The sequence below is a fragment of the Oryx dammah genome, unplaced genomic scaffold (genome assembly GCF_014754425.2).
Source record: "Oryx dammah isolate SB20612 unplaced genomic scaffold, SCBI_Odam_1.1 HiC_scaffold_10, whole genome shotgun sequence".
Taxonomy (NCBI): Eukaryota; Metazoa; Chordata; class Mammalia; order Artiodactyla; family Bovidae; genus Oryx; species Oryx dammah.
In genome coordinates, this window is record NW_024070194.1 from 75928063 (window position 1) to 75948637 (window position 20575).

General features: G+C 47.2%; 1 protein-coding gene and 1 non-coding gene across 2 annotated transcripts in view; both read right to left on the reverse strand.

Moving 5' to 3' along the window:
* ISM1 (isthmin 1) overlaps positions 1-20575 on the reverse strand; it is an 89941-nt gene that overhangs the window by 27730 nt on the left and 41636 nt on the right. The window contains exon 2 of the mRNA XM_040248291.1: positions 4361-4600. Coding sequence (XP_040104225.1) covers positions 4361-4600 — 240 coding nt within the window. The remainder of the gene's footprint in view (positions 1-4360; positions 4601-20575) is intronic.
* TRNAC-ACA lies at positions 3362-3433 on the reverse strand. Its single transcript has one exon. It is a non-coding gene; the product is annotated as a tRNA-Cys (tRNA).

The window sequence follows — 20575 nt, forward strand, 5'->3', positions numbered from 1 at the left end:
GGGGGTTGGGGGGGGTGGGTGCGGGGGTGGGGGGGGTGGGGAGAGACTGTGAACCCCAGCCCTGGAGCGTGGGAAGTGCTTGCAGACAAGGGGGCGGTGCTGGGGTGTGGTTCAGAGACAGGGGTATCAAATTCCTGTGTGCTCCCTGCTCCACCGAGGGCTAGCTGGGTGGGGGCTGGGGACAGGTTGCCAGAGGGTAAGGGGGAGACAAAGTCAGAGGGCCTGGTGGTGGAAGCTGACCCCTGGTATGCCTTCACCTGTTTGCAGTCTGCTCCCCGGGAAGAGAGGATGGCCCAGGGTGACTGGTGGGGCTGTCTGCTTGGCTGCATCAGCCCTGTGTCAAACCAGTGGATTTCAGCAAGATGGTAGAGCTCTGAGGAAGGGGCGAGAGTTGTCAGCATGAAAACCATCACCCCCTTTGAGAAAGCGCCTCACCTTTTAAAGGACTACCAGGGAGCCAATTTACTCGTGTGGTGAGGCTTGAGGCCATAGCAGCTAGCTCTGTGTGTGTGTGTATGCACACTCACACACACTTATACTCAGACCTAGGGCTGGAGCTCTCAGGGGTAGTATGCATCGGTCTTTCTTTGAGCATCTTTCTGAGCAACCAACGCTCTCCTTTGCTGGTCTTCCCAGAGAGAGAAGGCCAGGAACTCAGCTCAGTATTCCTTTCTTTAGGGCCAACAGGTCATTAGATCAATAAAACACAGGCCCCTCTACTCCTCCAACTGGCCTCAGGCAGTTATCAGTCACTGGGCTTGTGCAAAGTGGCAGAGGGATGACCCAAGTGGCAGCAGGATAGTGCTGGCTTTGGTCTTTTTGGGTCCTTGGATGTGACGGTATCTGGGTTGGAGCATCTTTTGCTTCAAGTCCATTTTGCCAGGAACGGGTTGCCCCATTGGAGCAATGGTGAAACCTATACTCTTGGGAGGTATAGTGATCTCTTCTGTACAAAAGGAAACTCAAGAAACATCTAGGGAACTCATAGGAGTGACCTGGTTCCCTTCCCACCCTGTGCTCCAAAGCAGCCCATTCTGAAGTGGTGTGGAGGCGAGCTTCCCATAGGTACTGGGGCAGTGCTGAGACCAACGGAAGACAAAACGCTGACTGCTTTATACCTGTTAGAAGTCTGTACAAATAGGTGGCTGTGGGCTCAGAGGGGACAAGGACAAATGATTTCCACTTTATAAAAACTGTGTTTTATGAAAGTCCAAGAAGCTTTGTCGGAGGGTCTCGAGAGTGGTCTTCTCATGATTCAGCCTCCACGTATTCTCTGCTTCCTGGTCTCGCTTTATTATTCTCTCCATCAACCCCAACAGCCGCCTCGCCCCTCAGGAAGCCCAGCGGTACTGTTGCAAAGCTCTCTTCATCTGGCTAAACAGCACAACTTATGCTGATGAAAAATGGATTGTGAGTTCTGGGGCTTTTCTGAGCTCATGTGCAAATCCATCGTGTGGGCTGGCGTGGGCTTAGCATTTCATGGTTGCCTTTTTCTTTTTATGGAAAAGTCATCAGGGTTTCTCAGATCTGAGGATCTCAACTGCCTTTGCATCACTGTTCTTCCTTGACATTTGGGCTAATATTTTAAAAAGACCCAAGTGATGTCTGGGGACTTCCTGACTGATGGACTTATCTGGGAGAGAGAAAGGGGATCCTGATAAATTCTCCTAGAAATTCAGTCCTAGGTGAAGCCCATGAACTTGGTAATTTTCCAGTGTGGGGACTTCAGCCCTCTAGTCCCCTGTACCCAGGCCTTTTCTTGTAAGTTTACATTAGTAGCTCTTAAATCGATGGCATTAATACCTCAGTCCTCAGCATTAAGCTCCACAATGAGATTGCCCATCCCTCCAAAAAAAAAAAAAAAACAAAAGCAAGCCACAGCAAACCTCAAATTGTTTTGGGCACGAGCTAAGCACCCTTGGGATAAGGGTAGTCTGGTCCTACAGCCAAAAAAGTCCATTAACAAGGAAAAATCACTTCCTGTCAATGAAGGAGTGATGGGGAGTCACACTGAGCAACAGTAAGGGGTTATCTATGCCTATTTTGGTCAATCTGCACCTCCCCCAAGTGGGTACTGTGTTCTTTATCAGAGAGCCGTGTGGACAGTTCCTGGAGAGAGGACAATGGAGAAAAAGGCCTGTTTTTCTGAGTAAGCAGCTGGATTGATACAAGACCTATCAGAAACATGAATCGGTCCTCGCAGTGATTTCAGCACACGGGTTGTCCAAGCCTGACTTGCGGAGCACTGTTCACTTCTGTGCCCTCGTCTCTGCTCCGCCCTAACGGTCAGGTCCCTTCCCAACCTTTCTGTCTATCTGGGTCTGCCTTCCATGGAGCACAGCACTTGTTCTGCTCTGCTTCCACGATCCTTCTGGCACTCTCTTAGGTGGCAGTTGGAACCTTCACACCCAGGTCATTTCCTGGAGGGAAGACCTTACATTTAAGGTCTGACATTTCTTAACTTCCCAGTAGCTAACACAGCATTTTATACACGGGGAGGTAGGGGACTGGTGGATGTATTATTCTAACTGAGGTGTATTCTTTCTGCCGTGGAAGTCAATTGGAATTTGATGCAGAGAAAGAATAAGGACAAGCTGCCCTTCTCCATCTAGTCAAGGCTATGGTTTTTCAGTGGTCATGTATGGATGTGAGAGCTGGACTATAAAGAAAGCTGGGTGCTGAAGAATTGATGCTTTTGAACCGTGGTGTTGGATAAGACTCTTGAGAGTCCATGGGACTGCAAGGAGATCCAACCAGTCCATCCTAAAGCAGATCAGCCCTGGGTGTTCATTGGTAGGACTGATGTTGAAGCTGAAACTCCAATACACTGGCCACCTGATGCAAAGAGCTGACTCATTTGAAAAGACCCTGATGCTGGGAAAGATTGAAGGCAGGAGGAGAAGGGGATGACAGAGGATGAGATGGTTGCATGGCATCACCGACTCAATGGACACGGGTTTGAGTAAACTCTGGGAATTGGTGATGGACAGGGAAGCCTGGCGTGCTGCAGTCCATGAGGTCGCAGAGTCAGATACGACTGAGCGACTGAACTGAACTGAACTGAACTGCCCTTCCCCAAGTGAAAAGACCTGAGGACAAAGCTTACAAGTTTGGAAGCCAGCACTTGAGGACAGGGGCTATGTAGGGGGCCAGGCGGCCCAGGGAGATGGGCCTCCCTCCACCACCATGAGGCCCATCTCTGGGGAGAAAGAGAGGGAACTGAACTGAACTGAACTGAAGTCGCTCAGTCGTGTCCAACTCTTTGCGACCCCATAGACTGTAGCCTACCAGGCTCCTCTGTCCATGGGATTCTCCAGGCAATAGTACTGGAGTGGATTGCCATTTCCTTCTCCAGAGGATCTTCCCAACCCAGGGCTCGAACCTGGGTCTCCTGCATTGTAGACAGACGCTTTACCATCTGAGCCACCAGGGAAGTCCAAAAAAGAGAAGGAGGGGCAAGTGAAATTCAAAATGAGGAGTTTGTCTCTGACACACGGACTGGTAGGGTGAGTTTTCTTGGGAGCCTGAAAACCTGTGTTTGAGCCCCAACTACTGTTTACTAGCCATGTGACCTTGGGAAAGCCAACCAAATGGTAAGTTGCTGAGAATTAGTTGCATTATTGATAATGTTGGAAGAAGCCAACATGATTGGATTCAACATGTTGGGAGAGTCAAGTCAGATCTGCCTTTGTCTTGTTGAGTAAACTGTGCTATTTCAGTGCAGATAAGAGTTCTTAATTTCCGTTCCAGGAACCCCTTTCCCTAACCTCCTGTTTCTTTCGGCTTCCTCCCACTCCATCCTAGTGGCATGTATTCCTCTATCTCCCAGGAACTTCTATTTTTTACTCCCTTCTTATCGAAATTTCTTATCAGTCATTTTACACTTTAGTGCCACTAAAGTGACAGCTGAAGTGTTGTTGCCTCCTAAAGGAATTTCTGGAGATCAAGGCAAGGCAGAGAGGCTTTGCCTTCCTGAACGTCTTGGAAATCACATGATGATTTGCCTCATCTACTCACGCGTTAGATTGGCCTTTCCCTATAATTACCATATTTCAGCAATTTCAGGGAATATTATTTTGTTTTATTTTTCTATTTCAACAGCTCTGAAATCAGATCTGGATAAATTTTATAATCATGGGTATGCCATACTCTAATTAGCACTGTTTTCTTTTTTCAGTGGTTCAGAAAATAACGATGCATCTTACAATCCAGGGTGTTACACAGATGCAATGTAACACCGCTCTGGAAGAGATAACAGGATTCATCAAGGGGCTAAGGGGAAAAGGGAGGTGGGATCGGATCAGGAAACAAAGGCATAGACTGTTTCATTTTCTTCCACCTTTCAGCTGCCCAGCATTACCTGGATATTTGGATTCTGTCCATTGATATCAGCTTTAGAAAGATCTGGAAAGTTGGGTAGGTCAAGGAGAAAGGATCTGGGGCCATCCCTTTGCAATGAAGGGTGCCCAGCCTCTCGCTGGAATTGCTGTCTGGGGAAGGGCTGGTGTCCGGCCTGGTGGTCTGAATGTTCCCCGAGTGCTTCTTTGGATGGAGGAAAGCTGGTTTCTGATGTCAAGTCACTTTCCATGTTGAGGTTATTCTGAAACAAGCAAACACATAAATAAACAAATAAACAGGAGAAGCATGATTTAGAAATGCCACCCTTAAAAATTCAAGACGAGGACAATTCTAGGAGTTGAAATTAAGCCAGGGTTGCATTCCCAAATCATTGTTCTTCCCATGGCTTAGTTTTTCCATCTTCAAAAAGCTAAATTATCAAAAAAATTTTCCTAGCTTGTTACTTGGGGATTTTCTGAGGGCTAATGAGTTTGATCCCTGGGTCGGGAAAATGCCCTGGAGGAGGGCATGGCAACCCACTCCAGAATTCTTGCCTAGAGAATCTCATGGACAGAGGAGCCTGGTGGGGTACAGTGTATAGGGTTGCAAAGAGCAGGACACGACTGAAGTGACTTAGCACAGCACAGTGTGTTATGGGATATTTATCCAACATCCACATATATGAACATGAAGTGCTTGATGGAGCTTGATGGAGAACAGTGTTCATTTAGAAATGGAATCAAATTATAGTTTGCTTATCACAGCTTCAATTGATTAACCACTCTGGCTTTAGTTATAACCCCAGTGTCCAGAGTTTGTTTCTTTGGTGTGGGTCAGCGAAAGATCTGAAAATACTTCAGTCAAATCATTGATTATATCCATCCATTCATCCATCCATCTATCCATCCATCATCTTTTCCATCCATCTGCTTATCAACCTACTTAACCTTCTTCCCTCCTTTCCGCCTTCCCTCCTTCCTGCCTTCAGTCATCCACTCATCCATCCTTCCAGTCATCTAATCAACATGTGTCAACCATGTGCTAGGCATAGGAAAGCCATGAACAAGACAGGCCCTGTTCTACTGGGCTGCGCATCTAATCGGGGGCATAAACCATAAATATACACACGAATAGGGTCGGATCAGAGAAGGTGATTGCTCAGAAGAGAAATAACAGGCAGTAGTCAGGGACAACATGATATGGGTGGCTGAGGAAGACCTGTCTGAAAAGGGAGCATGTGAAGTGAGACCTGAACAGCTCCAATTACTGAGCGAAGAACACAGCAGAGGGACGAGTAAAGAAGACCGTCCTGAGATGCGATGTCTTGGCTCACTTGAGGATCAGAGGGAAGGCCGGTGAGGCTGGGACGGAGTGAAGGTGGGTAGAAGGGCCTGAGATGGGGACGGAGAGGTGGGAGACAGCCCAAGAAAAAGTCATACAAAGGCGTTCTCAAATTGAGGGTCTTTATTGTGAAAAGTTGCAAGGGTGTTGTTTTTCCAGGCTAGCAAAAAAGGTCTGTGCTTGGTTGTCACGGGGGGAAATTTTTTCCCAGTGATCAGAGAGCGTGGAAGTTGCTGGACTTCTTTCCCAGAGCAGCTTCTCCTGCTCGCCTTCTCCCTGGCCCTCTGGTTGGAGGCTTCCTCCATCCCCCAAGGGGTAGCATTTTCGTGTTTACTGGTGGAGGGCGATGCGGAGATAGAATTTCACCCGCGTCTGGGTCAGTGGTTAACGTTCTTGTTATTCTTGGGCATGTTTGGGGGTTTTGGAGTGGATATCCCAGCACGCTGCTTCCGCACGCACTCCCTGCCCCTTCTGCCTGCAGTGCCTCTGACCCAGGCAGGGGTTACATCTGGGATCAAAACCCTCCTGGCTCTGAGCACCCGAGGTCAAGAGTGGGCTGAGGACGGAACACATGCAGCGGATAACCATCTCATTACACAGCTGACCCGAGGGGCTGGATTTTTCTATCTCTCTAAACAGACATGGGATAAGGATAAACTCACTGGTGCAGAGATCACGTCTGTGAACGTTCCCAGAGGCTGAGAAGAGGACCGAGCTAGGAAGAAGCCTGTCTGCTCTCTCCTCTTTAAAACGTGCAGTTAGGGAGGGGAGAGCTGCTGCTCTTCATCAGGTCTTTGCCTGCCCTTCCTCTTTGCTCGGTAGATGGGGCCGGGGGCAGAGTCTTTGCACACCTTTCCAGTCACCTCTCTGTCATGCTTTCGTCCCCTGGCATAGCCTCCTAGAGAGAGCTGCCCTGGCATTCCCAGACATTGCTCAGTGCAACAGAGGCCAAATGCATTATGCCCAGCTTGTCCCATCCAGCAAGCAGAGAGAGTGAGAGGCAGGCTAATTCTTTCCTCAACACAAAACTTCTCTATCATGGCCTGGGACAAGCTCACTGAATGCAATCGTTCTCTTGTTTTTCGCCCTGGATCTCCAGTAATGTTAGTGAGGACATGTGACTTCTCATGGAAAATTTCTTGCAGCAGGTTCTGGGAATCTAATTCTCAGAAAGGGTGCAGGATTTGCTTGCCCACACCCTGAGGGATACCCTGCAAATGCTGCCCTGGCTTCATGGTGGCAACCGGTACACACTGCTCGCCTGGGTGAAACAGGGAGCTCCTGAGCTTTCCCTGGCAATCCAGTGGTTGAGAGCTCACCTTCCAGAGAGGGTGAAGTGTATGGAGAGAGTAACAGGAAAACTTACATTATCATATATAAAACAGACAGCCAGTGGGGATTTGCTCTGTGACTCAGTGAGCTCAGACAGGGGCTCTGTGACAACCTAGAGCAGTGGGATAGGGAGAGAGTTGGGAAGGAGGTTCAAGAGGGAAGGGACATAGGTACACCTATGGCTGATTTATGTTGATATTTGGCAGAAAATAACAAAATTCTGTAAAGCGATTATCCTCAATTTAAAAAAAAATTAAAAAAAAAAAAAAAGACTTCACCTTCCCATGCAGGGGATGAGGGTTGATCCCTGGTCAGGGAGCTAAGATGTCACATACCTCTTGGCCAAAATAAAAGAAAAACAGTGAACAAAAGAAACCAAAATGTAAAACAGAAGCCATATTTTAACAGATTCAATAAAGACTAAAAATAGTGCACATAAAAAAAAATCTTTAAAAGATGGTGCCCCCTTTCCTTTTCCTTGTGATGAAGCAGTCTTTCTACTACAACTCTTATTTTAGAGGAAGAGATGTTGTTGTTCAGTCGCTCAGTGGTGTCCAACTCTTTGTGACCCCAGGGACTGCAGCACGCCAGGCTTCTCTGCCCCTCACCATCTCCCAGAGTTTGCCCAAGTTCATGTTCATTGCTTCCGAGAGAGAGGAAAGGTATTTGGGCTGCATATTTGTCGCTTGGCTTAGCTGGCTGATAAAACAAGGGTGGGGTCTGACGGGTTTCTTGATCTAACTCTGGAATTTCTCCTGGGAGGAGAGGCACACAGTCATCCCGGCTTAGACATGAACTAAGACTCTCTGTGGCTGAACAATCCTCCACGGAAAGCAAAGCAGGCAATAAGAAGAATCCCACGCTGTCCCAACAGGATGGTCCAGAGAACTCAGGGTGGGTTGGGTCTATACTTGAAAAGAGGAATGTAGAGTCAGGGCAACTGGGCTGGACGATCCAGGCCACAAGTGCCTGTGCCGGGAAGATGGGGGCTAAAGTATGCTTTGGCTTGAACTGTGCACACAATTGTGGCATCTCTCCATCCTTCCCCAATCCTTCTCTTCCTGCCTACCCCCCACCTCCCCTCAAACAAGCTCAGCGTTTGCAAAGCGTCTAGAAGATGGGAATGGGAAATCATAAAAAGTGCTAATCATGATCTCTGAATGTCTGAATTATTCTTGCTTTTCGACAACACATGTTGACCTGGAAACCTTGGCTCCCTCCAAACCTTGGTACACTCTCAAACTGTTCGGAAACTGGAAGCCCTCAGGTAGAATATCTGCCTGCCAATGCAAGAGATGTGGGTTTGATCCCTGGGTCTGATCCCTGGGTTGGAAAGATCCCCTGGAGGAGGAAATGGCAACCTACTCCAGTATTCTCACCTGGAAAATTCCATGGTCAAGAGGAGCCTGGTGGGCTAGTCCAAGGAGTCACAAAAAGTCAGACATGACTGAGTACAGCACTGATGAGGTAGGAGAAGGGTGCCTCACAATGGCTCACATAAGATGAAGCTCTACTTTATTCAATCACTAACGAGATTCAGGAGCAACCATTATTTTGATAATCAAGAATCTAGGGCAGGAGACAGTAGACTGGGTCTGCTAACAAGGCAGGAAAACACCGTTTCTTCATCCTTTCTCAAAGACACACTACACAGCTTCCTTGCAGAGGCCCCATCTGCAAGACCTCCTTGCAGGGCCAAACTCACTCACTGAGAGTTCACTTAACAGTCCTAGAAGAGCGAGGATTCTCACGAAGGGTGGATCTCAAAATTAAGGTTTAAACAGTTCGTGTTTTATTCAGCAAGGCAAGCATCCTTCTCTGAAAATGTGGGCTTTGGAGAGTCTGCTCTTTGAGAAATAGTACCACCCTTCCCAAGGAGCTGCCTGATTCATTTGGTTTGAATTCAAGTGACACAAGGGCATCAGTTCAGTTTGGGAAAATATCACTTTGCCCACAATGTGTCTTTGAGTTGACCTGTGACATTGCTGCAGCTCTGGGAGCAACATTCTCTCTAATTTGAGAGCTGCGACCACTAATAAAGAAATAGAAGAACTAAAGCTAGTAAGTGGTTTGTACTCACGCATTGTTCACCTGTGAGGGGAATGACATACGGAGGCCATACTACTCAGCTGCCACTTGATGCTACCACCTTTGTGCATAGCTCCTGTTCCCCCATTATTCTACAACTTATTTTTTTCTATAATTTATTCTTATTTAAAATAGGAATAAGGTAAAAAAAATGCTAACAGTAATAATAAAATAGGCTCTGTGCTCATGTAGCCTGGTGTTTTGCCTTAGATGGCAGTATTATTGTGGCAGATATTGCAATTTCCAATATCCATTCTTTTTTTAAATTCAGGGTTGATTTCAGAAGGCAACAGTTCAGTTCAGTCGCTCAGTCATGTCCAACTCTTTGTGACCCCATGAATTGCAGCACACCAGGCCTCCCTGTCCATCACCAACTCCCGGAGCTCACTCAGATTCATGTCCATCGAGTCAGTGATGCCATCCAGCCATCTCATCCTCTGTCATCCCCTTCTCCTCCTGCCCTCAATCCCTCCCAGCAACAGAGTCTTTTCCAATGAGTCAACTCTTCGTATGAGATGGCCAAAGTACTGGAGTTTCAGCTTTAGCATCATTCCTTCCAAAGAAATCCCAGGGCTGATCTCTTTCAGAATGGACTGGTTGGATCTCCTTGCAGTCCAAGGGACTCTCAAGAGTCTTCTCCAACACCACAGTTCAAAAGCATCAATTCTTCGGTGCTCAGCCTTCTTCACAATCCAACTCTCACATCCATACATGACCACAGGAAAAACCATAGCCTTGACTAGATGGACCTTTCTTGGCAATGTCCCTGATTTTTAATACACTATCTAGGTTGGTCATAACTTTTCTTCCAAGGAGTAAGCGTGTTTTAATTTCATGGCTGCAGTCACCATCTGCAGTGATTTTGGAGCCCCCCAAAATAAAGTCTGACACTGTTTCCACTGTTTCCCCATCTATTTCCCATGAAGTGATGGGACCAGATGCCATGATCTTCGTTTTCTGAATGTTGAGCTTTAAGCCAACTTTTTCACTCTCCTCTTTCACTTTCATCAAGAGGCTTTTTAGTTCCTCTTCACTTTCTGTCATAAGGGTGGTGTCATCTGCATATCTGAGGTTCTTGATATTTCTCCCAGCAATCTTGATTCCAGCTTGTGTTTCTTCCAGTCCAGCGTTTCTCATGAAGTACTCTGCATATAAGTTAAATAAGCAGGGTGGCAATATACAGCCTTGACGCACTCCTTTTCCTACTTGGAACCAGTCTGGTGTTCCATGTCCAGTTCTAACTATTGCTTCCTGACCTGCATACAGATTTCTCAAGAGGCAGGTCAAGTGGTCTGGTATTCCCATCTCTTTCAGAATTTTCCACAGTTTATTGTGATCCACAAGTCAAAGGCTTTGGCATAGTCAGTAAAGCAGAAATAGATGTTTTTCTGGAACTCTTTTGCTTTTTCCATGATCCAGTGGATGTTGGCAATTTGATCTCTGGTTCCTCTGCCTTTTCTAAAACCAGCTTGAACATCAGGAAGTTCACGGTTCACGTATTGCTGTGGCTAAAACTACATTTCCCAGCACCCACTGCAGGTAGGGATGACCATGTGACACAGTTCTACCCAATGACATATAAGTAGAAGGTCCCTGATATGACTCTTAGACAGAAGGCAGAATCAGTTTACCTTTTGCCGCTTTTCTCTCTTTTATTTTCTCCTGCCTGAAGTGTGGATAATACAAGTGTTTGAAGTGAAATGAGGCTGCTGGCATGAGGTTGAAGATATTCTCTAAAGGTGGTTGAATGGCAAGATAGAGGGGCTGAGGTCCCTGATAACACACCAGAGCCTTCATACTGGCCCTGGAATGATGACCTCTGAACTTCTTGCACCCTTGCTACAAACAGTAACATTGACGACAACTGCGGCGCTAGTAGCAATGTTCCCTGTGTGACTCTGATTTGAGTCTGTGACCACCAATAAAAAGAGAAAAGCCCTGTTCAGCAAAGTGATTCAGAATTGAGTACCATCCCCAGCTTATGTGGGTACCAACTGAGGATTTAATTAATCATTCCCAAGACCTTCACGGTGTCAGCCAGGTTACGAGAGCTCAGCCTTGCTGCTGACTTTCCAAATCTGCCCTCTACCACCTCCCTCCTCCTTCCACATATAGAATCTTCTCATTGTTTCAGCAACTGTACCTTACATTTCTCAAACCCGATACTTGCTGGGTAATGTCACATTTCCTTTCATTTGTCTGAAAATCCTATCACTAAATTTCAAGGCGTTTGCCCTCAAAGAATCCAGATCTTCTTGGACAAATGACTGATTCCAGAGCTGCGGCGGGGAAGTTGAGGTGAGTTTGGGATGCTCTCCTGTGGCAGGAAGCAAGGAAGACTCAGGAATTAATGGTGTTCCCTCGGAGCAACGCGGGAGCCATCCTGAAGGGCCCTCGGTGCACCGGGATTAGATACTTTGGGTGTCAAAACACAAAAATTGTCACTGAATGCCATGCATCGCATCCGTGACATTCAGTGAAGCTACGATGATACTCACAAAACAGAGTAAGCCAGGAAAAGCCATCATCCGCACTCGAGGTAGGGCTTATAAAACTCCTTACTTGGAACATTTGTATTAAAGAGAAATGGAGGATTGCCTGATGAAATAATGTCTGCACCAAGACTGAACAAATGAGTACCATGAAGCCCGTGAAGCAGGTGACGATCACAGAGCAGAGAGGGAGAGGGGCCAGTGAACCTGGAGATCCTGGCAAAGGACACGGAGTGTGCAGACTCCCCGAGGCCTCCCAGGGCCTGGCACGGAGGCCCCAGGGCCATCAGGCTGGAATGGAGTGGGGGTTAGGCTCACTGCCACTCTGCTGTCTTCAGTAAGAGATCACTGAGTAAATAATACAAATGCCAGGCCCAACCCCTGACGTCTGGACCCACCAGCCTTTGGTCTGAAAGCTTTCTCTCCTAGCATGCTGTGATTTTCCATTCGGCCACCACTTCCCCGGTGGCATCCTCTGGGTCAGCTGGAGGCTTGCTGGTGTTCCATGGGCAGGCATCACCTCCCTGGCTCCCGTCACTAGCTCTGAATGCCCCCAGGAAAGTTCTGCCAAGATGCGCTGAGGAAACCTCTCATCAGCAGCCCCGTGTGGTTTCCAAGACGACAGGCCCAGACACTTTGTTCCTCATGTACTTTCTCCATGGGACATCCCCGGCCCGAGAGCCAGGACGTCCAGCCGCCGCCCTCAGCCACGTTGGGGGGATCCATCCCTTTGGCCTCCATTGTCACCAAGGCGGACCCCCATGGACCACATTGAGGTCAGAGTGCTCACAGCAGAGTCGGCAGCTGCTCATTTGGCACGGGAGTGAGATAGGCAGGGGTTCTTTGGAGAACCAAGCCCCAGAGCTATTTAGGATGATCAGCTCCAGGGAGGACAATCAAGGTATGAAAAGGAGTGATGCGTCCACCTTTGGAAAAACCGTGCTCAGAATCACTGCCACCTGCCCTGTTCCATAAACCTCAACCAAAGGCCGGTGTGTGAAAACCAGGGCTGATATGACCACTTCCAGAACCTCAGAAGAGGCACACACTAGTAACAAATTGTGGCTGGCTTGGACAGTTTTAATGCCTATTTTTTTTTTTCTTTCAAGGCTGTGGTAACTATTCCCAGATTAATGCAACCAGGCAGACTTCTTGGAGGCAGACGGGATGGCAAATTTCTGGAGGGCAAAGAACAGGCCGTATCTGCAATCTCAAACCCCACACCCTCCAATTCCAAACGAGCTCGGGGGGCACCCAATAAGTACTAGTTGATGATAATGATGGCCACGGGCCTAGTTAGATGTTGTTTTAATTAGGCTCAGGCTACAGGCCTCATTACCCCTAATGTGGCTTTTATGTGGGATTCTAAAGAAAAAAAAAATCCAAGAATCTTCTATTGAAGATATTAAAGAAGATATTATTAGCAAGGCTTTTGGTCTCATAGACTTTGAACAACCAACAACAAAGATTATAATTAACGTCACTGCAGCCTCTCTCCTTAAAATATATTAACAATATAGCTAATTAGCAATATGTCCTCATTTGGGCTGGACAGCTGCATATTATTATCGACAATGCTTGTTTCCTTTCTGCAGATTAAAGGCAGCCACGCTGCATCCAGGCATATGGCCACGCTCCTTCCACATTAAAACACTCCGTTTTCTTCTCCCCACGATAAACACACTTGGGGCTTTATCTGTGCCGGGCATCGATTTTTGTCTGGAATGTTTCCACACGTCTAAAAATAAGTTCAAGAATGCCATGAGTGGTATTTCAAAGGGAAGAGCACAAGTTTCCCTGTTTGGGGAGAAAAAAAGGATAAAAGGGCACAGTGATTATCTTTTCACATGACTGGGGGGCGAGCGCTCCTAGGAAGAGAAAATCAAAGGATGAACAATGTGAATTTCAGGCAGAAAAGCTGCCTTCTCGAGAGGTGATGGGGGATGCTCGCTTGTTCTTAGGACTCAGGAAGACAGCTGTGAGATGGTGACCACAGGCCTGGCACCAGCTGGTGGTGGAGGCTTGCTCAGCACAGGATGGGAGAGAAGGAACCAGATCTCTGGGGGGAAGTCCGCATTGTTGAAGACACCGATGGTGAGGCTGGCCACCTTCTGCTGGCGTGTGATGGTAATCACATCCCTTCAGGTAGCAGGAACAGAGCAGACATCCACGGCTGTATGTTACAGCAAGCATGAACATGCAATGCCCGTTTGCAGGAAAAGACAAACTCCTGGCAGAGGGAAGTGGCCATAACTATACTTCGATCTTTGCTGTCGGACCCTGAAGACGACCCTGGGAGCTAGGGACCCAGGCACGTCATGTTTCAGGAATGCAGGAGTGTCTCATCTTGGTTGGGAATGGAGCCTTCTGTTCAAAGTCTGACTAATAGCTGAGGAATCTTCCATTTTGGGGGCAGAATGTATCAGAGGGCTGTTTACTCTAGGGCTTGGGAGTGACCTCGCTTATGATCCTGGGTGATGCTTTGGAAGGCATGAAGAATGGCTGACTCCTTGCACTTGGGCACAGAGCTGGCCCCAGAGGGGAAGGGGCCACTGATGAGAGTCTCCCACCCCCGTGCTTCTTTCTTAATTGAAGGCTCTTGGGGCCAGCTGACAACATGGGGGTCAACGCCCCACTAGCTCGTCTTGGATACTTCTGTAAACAGCTTTGATCTTGAAAATGTGCGGATTATGGGTGATTTTTCAAGTTGTGCTTTTCTCCGCTGCTGGCAAAGAAAGCAGAGGGAGGGCCACCCGGGCCCCGTTTCCTTCATGTCCTGTTAGACTAAAGAAATGGACAGAAATGGGATGCGAAGTATTCTTTCAAGTCTAAGAAAACGTGTAAGAAGCAGAGTTCAAGGCTGGGAAGCCAATTTGGCCAAAGATACCTTCATGCATCATCTGAACCATCCCTGCCAATGGAAGTGGATGGAGAGACTGTGTTTTCCAGAATCCTGCTCGTGGGAGATGGTGAACTTGCTTAGATGAGACACTTGCATAAATAACATCTCTTGAGGTGTGAGATACGCATGTTGCCCACTCCCCCTGCCCGGCGCCCTTGTAAGCTAAGGGAAGGCCTTGTCTGCTGAGTGCTGAGAGGGGGATTTGAATTTAAGGGCTGAATTTGAACTTGCTCAGGGATCGAGGAACAGGTCAAGGGTGGCCACCAGGGGGCTTCGGCCATGTGGAGATCAGCCTCCCCTCTAAGCCAAAGTTGAAGCAAATATTTGATGAATGTGGATTATTGTGGATTTTTAAAATTGTGCTTTCTCCATTATCTGGGAAGGAAAACAGAGTGGTAAACTCTTCAGATCCTTTTCCAGGACCCAAGTTGCAGAGACATCAAATTATTAGCGTGCCTAAAGGGCCCAGCTGTCTTAAGTCCTCCCATGACCAGAGGAAGAGCACAGAACAGGACAAGGAGACCCCAGAGGTAGAGGCCCCCTGCAGTGATGTGGTGTCTCCTCACATGACAAGGGGGACACCCAAGACCAAGTCAAGGCTGCTGTTCTGCTGTCAGAACCTGGGAGGAAAGTCAAAGGGCAAAGATTGGCAGAGTTCAGACTGGGCTGGGGGTGGGGATGGCCCGAGGGTCCCTTGCCCAGCTATTGTTTTAATTAAGAAGATGGATTTCTCTCAACACCCAAAGTGAAGACCCATCACTGAAACCTACCATGAATTTCTCTGCTCTAGGTACCTGTAAACTAGATTTCTAGAGGGAACTGGACCTTCACCTTGGAATCCTAGAAAAGGGCTTATGATGTTGAAGAAGGGGCCTGGGCCAGGAGATCTGAGGCCTGGGTCTCTGTCCTGCCTTGCCCCTACCTAGTTTTGTGAGCTTAGGCGAGTTCCTGTACCTTTGCACCTAGATTGGTAGGGTTTGCGAAAACGTCCGCAGATTCCTTCTGTAACTATCTATGCCTTGGGTAGTGGTCTGCTACACTGTCTTTGCATTTGGTCACGTGACTTACTGTGGCTGATGGACAAGAGTAAGCAGAGATAAATATATATTGGAGCTCAACTTTTTTTTTTTTAGTTGCTCTTTGGAATCCTGAGACCACTATGTGAAGGGGCCTGGGCTAGCTTGTGGGATGAGGACAGATAGGTGAAACAGATAATCTACCCTAGACTAAACAGCCAGCCAATGACTCGTCACACAAATGGAGACTATGTTAGACCATCTGGCCCCAACTGAGCTAATTCAGACTAGAAAAGCCACCCAGTTGACCCATAGAATCATGAGAAACAGTAAACATTGTGGTTGAAGCTAATGAATTCAGAGTGGTTTGTTACACAGCAGAAGCTGACTGATACAGGGCCTCAGCTATTTCTTCTGTAAAATGGGTATGGCAACATAGGATGAGAACTAGAGAAAAGCTCCCAATCCATCTATCTGACCTCCTAGGAATGGACTCCTCAAGAAACACTTTTCCCAGAAAAAAAATATTTTCTAATGATTAAAGGAAAATAGTCAATACCAAAAGGCTAAAAACATCAAATTGAGGGTGAGGAAATTAAACAAAAATCTGATGGTTCTAAAGGCAGGCAGTGCAAATGTTATCTTCCTCTGCACCTTCCCCCATCCCTCCACCTGCCGACTCAAAGCTGGGTCAGATCTGCTGAAAAACATCCCCCTGCTGACTGCTTCCATCATTCACAGGGGCTGCTCTGTTAACAGCCCCACAGCCAGTGTTTCGAAGATTCGGAGCTGAGACTTAACAATGCTCCCTCACACTTTCACGAGGCACCTGTGTGGCTCTGTTGGCTGCCAGAAACCAGTAATGCTCATTTATTGGGGAACCCCTACTGACACTATAAAGCAATTATAGAGCCATCATAGGCCGATCATGGCCTGAGGTGAAGAGAAAGCTGTACCCCACCAGGACTGGTCCCCTTTCCCAGCTGCCGGTACAGATTGTTCTTATTTGGACTGCTGTTCTTTTCTCCTCCAGGGAAACTGTTTGATCCCTGCTTGGAAAGCTGGCAGCTGATGCGACTGTGGGCCCTGGACTCCACTTGGCTAATCTTTTTCTATAAATGGATGGAGATCTGTTCTAGTCATAGGTTCACTCAACAGGCATTTTGTGGGTATCTGCTTTGGGCCAGGTGCCATGAGCCTGTGGTGAGGCAGTTCAGTAGCGTATACCTTGTGAGGAGAAACGATCCAAACTTGGAAATAAAGCAAAAGGATGGTTGCGAGGTGATCAGTTCCCAGCAGCGCATAGTATGACAGGCCTGTCCCTGGTTACTTTTCTAGGAGAATGGACCTTCGTTTCACTTATTATTTACTATTGCTTAGGGCTTCCCAGGTGGTGCTGGTGGTAAAGAACCCACCTGCCGATGCAGGAGACGTAAGACATGTGGGTTGGATCCCCAGGTCGGGAAGATCCCCTGGAGGAGGAAACGGCACCCCACTCCAGTATTCTTGCCTGGGAGATCCCATGGACAGAGGAGCCTGGTGGGCTACAGTCCATGGGGTCGCAAAGAATGGGACATAACCGAGCAACTGAGCACACACACACACACACACACACACACAGGCACACAGGCACACACATATGGCTTAGGCTAGAAGTTACATGTGAACTTGGAGATTTCCACCCTGTAGAAATATAATTTATTTTTTTGGTCTGGTAGAAACAATAATTTTGTTAAATGTTCTCATCATAAGGGGTAAAATTCCAAGTATGTGAGGTAATGGATGTTAACTAAACTTACTGTACTAATCATTGACAAGGTATCATATCTCAAATCATTATGCGATATACCTTCAATATACACAATGATATGTATCAATTATATTTCAACAAACCTGGGGAAAAAAACAATAATAATAGGGTCATTTCCCCTCCAAATCTACTCTGTCGTGATTTTCTCCACTAATTTTATAAATATCTGTTCCTCACAAGTGCTCAACTGGCTCTAGCATCTTCCTAGTTCTCTCATTAGCTAGTTCAATAAAGCCTTGACAAGTATTCATCTTATTATTCATTTAGGACCATGCCACATGTTTGTGGGATCTTAATTCTCTAACCAGGGATCAAACCTGGGCCCCGCGCAGTGGAGCACATGGTCCTAAACCACTGGACTGCCAAGGAATTCCGGACATGTATCCATTTTACAAGAGACTCTTACGAAAATCATATCTGGACAAGGTTTTGTCTTTAAGACTTCAGCCTCCAGTGGGGAAGTTAAGAAATGCTTGCATATGAAATGCCAGGGAGAAAGTGGGAAATTCTTTAAGAAGGAAGGAGTTCAACATAAGGAAGTAAAAGCATCCATACTTCTAATTATGATTCCGCAGCTCACCATCTACTGAATCTTTAACAATAACCATTTAGGGTTCTTTCATTTTCTCTAAAAGAGCCTTTTCTGGATACTTGTCTAATGCACTAACAAGTAGAAACAAGTAAGGAGAAGTATGATCTGTAAGCAGGACTTTTTGTGGGTTTCTCCTCTTATTGGAAAGAGCAAAAGGCCAAGCATCAGCTGGCAGAGGGCACCCACCAGACCACTTTCAGCCACTTTATTGATGTTAACTCCCTGACCCTATACGATTTCTTATTCTGACCCCAGAAAAACAAAGCACTTGCTAGTTTTGTTCTTGATAAAGATCATTCTCCCACTGGAGCTCAGTTACCTGAGGTTCAAGGAAAGAGAAGACCGAGCTTCTCAGGGGCTTTCTTTGGAGGGTGGTCACGAAACGGGGTGCGCCAGAGCACATGCTTACATGCTGCTACTCTCCCCAAGACAAACATCCTGGTATGAGGGTGTGTCTGTCTGAACCTGGGCAGAAAATGCATGGCGCGGAGGTATGTGTGACCTAGGGAGCTTAATGGAAGAAAAGCTGACAGATGGGTGGACAAGGAGGCTGGAAACCACCAAAGATGCTCAGGTGTCCAGGGCCGGTAAAGCCAGGGAGATCTTATACCTCCAGGCCTGGAGAGGCAAGGAAAGGGAGCGGTTGCTGCTCCCCCCTGTGAGGGGTGTGTGTGTGGGTGTACACGGGCCTTGCAAAATACTGATGCCTCTCTCTTCTTCCTCTCCTCTCTTCCCATGGTTACTGTTGGCCAATTCCAATCAGAAGCTCAAGATCAAGGGAGCCCGTTGATCTGATATATACATATCGTAGCTGAGGCAGACGATAGGATGGGGAAGGCTGAGGGGTCGGTCTAGAGGGGTGAATGGAAGACACTGGGCACACGGGAAGTATCTAGGACAAAACACACTACCACCCAGGTCAGGCATAGGATGCTATATCTAATCTTCACAACACCCCTTGAAGCAGACATGAGTGCTTATGTTCCAAGGAGGAGGAAATTGAATTTAAGAGGCCTCTGGCTAGCAGAATAGGCACCGCAACCCTGTTCCTTCCACTGTATGCGGTCCTAATTTCTCTCCCAGGGGTTACCTAGAGTAAGAGAGTCTGCAGCCGCCTTGAATCTCCCATCTTCTCTCACTGCAGCTTCCACTCAGGCAACGGGTTCAAGCGGCCTGCTTCAAGAACACTGGCCAGCAGCACATTGTTGATTTAATTCTCAGCCCTGCTCCCCTACTTTGTTTGTTATGGGGGTCCTGGCCACATTTTCTTGGGAAAACTATCCGGATACCAGTCCAGCCCAAAGCCGCTTGGCTTGTGCAGGCTGATGCCTTCACAGGGTCAGTAAGTGCTGGTCAACACAAAGAGCTGGTATAACGAGCATGGCCTACAACGGATGCTGGCAAACTGACGATGGAAAAAGACCAGGATGAAACGGCACATCATACTTCGTGCAAGTGTTCTGAGGTCTGCAGCAAGTCTCCCGCATGCCCACCTGCAAGCTGTGAACATGCGTGGCTGTCCCGGATGCCAGCTGCTGTGTTACACTACTGCACTCTCCAAGGCACTCTAGTGTAAGAGTAAAACTGCTTTATTCTTTATGTTTGTTTGTCTTTTATGTACATGTCATTTGTGTGAAAGTATTTAAACCTATTCCAGTACCGTACCCTATAGCCAATTGTGTTAGTTGGGTACCTAGGCTAACTTTGTTGGACTCGGGAACAAATTGGACTTACAAATGCATTCTCGAATGGAATCTGTTCACATAGGAAGCAGGGGACTTTATTTTGGGGAGCCAGATGAGGCAGAGAATGGAGAAAATAGGCCACAAAGAGCAGGGCCCCACACTATTGCTTTGGATATTAGCTTTAGGAGTGCTGTCTCACTTTCTTCCTGAGATTTGCTAAGCATTTGGGGTGAGCTTTAAAAGTGACAGGGACTCAAATGGCCATCCAGAGCAGAATATATAAGGAAGGTATATGCATAAAATAGTCATGGAATGAAACATTATCAGTGAATTTCACAAACATGATGTTGAACAAAGGAAACCAAATAAAATGTATGGTTCTATTTATATAAAGTTCAAAAGCAGGCAAAACTAAGTAATGCTGTTAGAAGTCAGGACAGTGGTGATCCTGGGTAACCAAAAGGGAGCCCGGTGGCGGGGTGGGGGTGGGGCAGGCCACAAGAGCCACATCCTGTTTCTTTAAAAAAAAATTATTTTTATTTATTGATTTGGCTGCACTGGGTCTTAGCTGCAGCATGTGGTATCTCTAGTTGTGACACGTGAGATTCAGTTCCCTGACCAGGGATTGAACCTGGGCTGCTTGCATTGGGAGCATCGAGTCTTAGCCACTGGACCACCAGGGAGGTCCCCACATTCTACCTCTGGAAGCTGGTTACACAACGTGTTCACTTTAGGGAATTTGTTGAACTGTACGTGTATGATTTGTGCTCCCTTCTGTATGCGAAAGACTTACCTGCTGAACTTAAGTAACTACTAGAAACACAACGGGGAAAAAAAGTAGAAAAGGACTCAGAGAGAAATGGCACTTGGAAAGGCCACAGAGAGTTTTTTAAGATGCCAAACTTTCTGTTACTGCTATTTTCTGAATTATAAAGGATGCAGGAAAATACGGTTTTGTTTTTTACAACAGAGGGCCCCC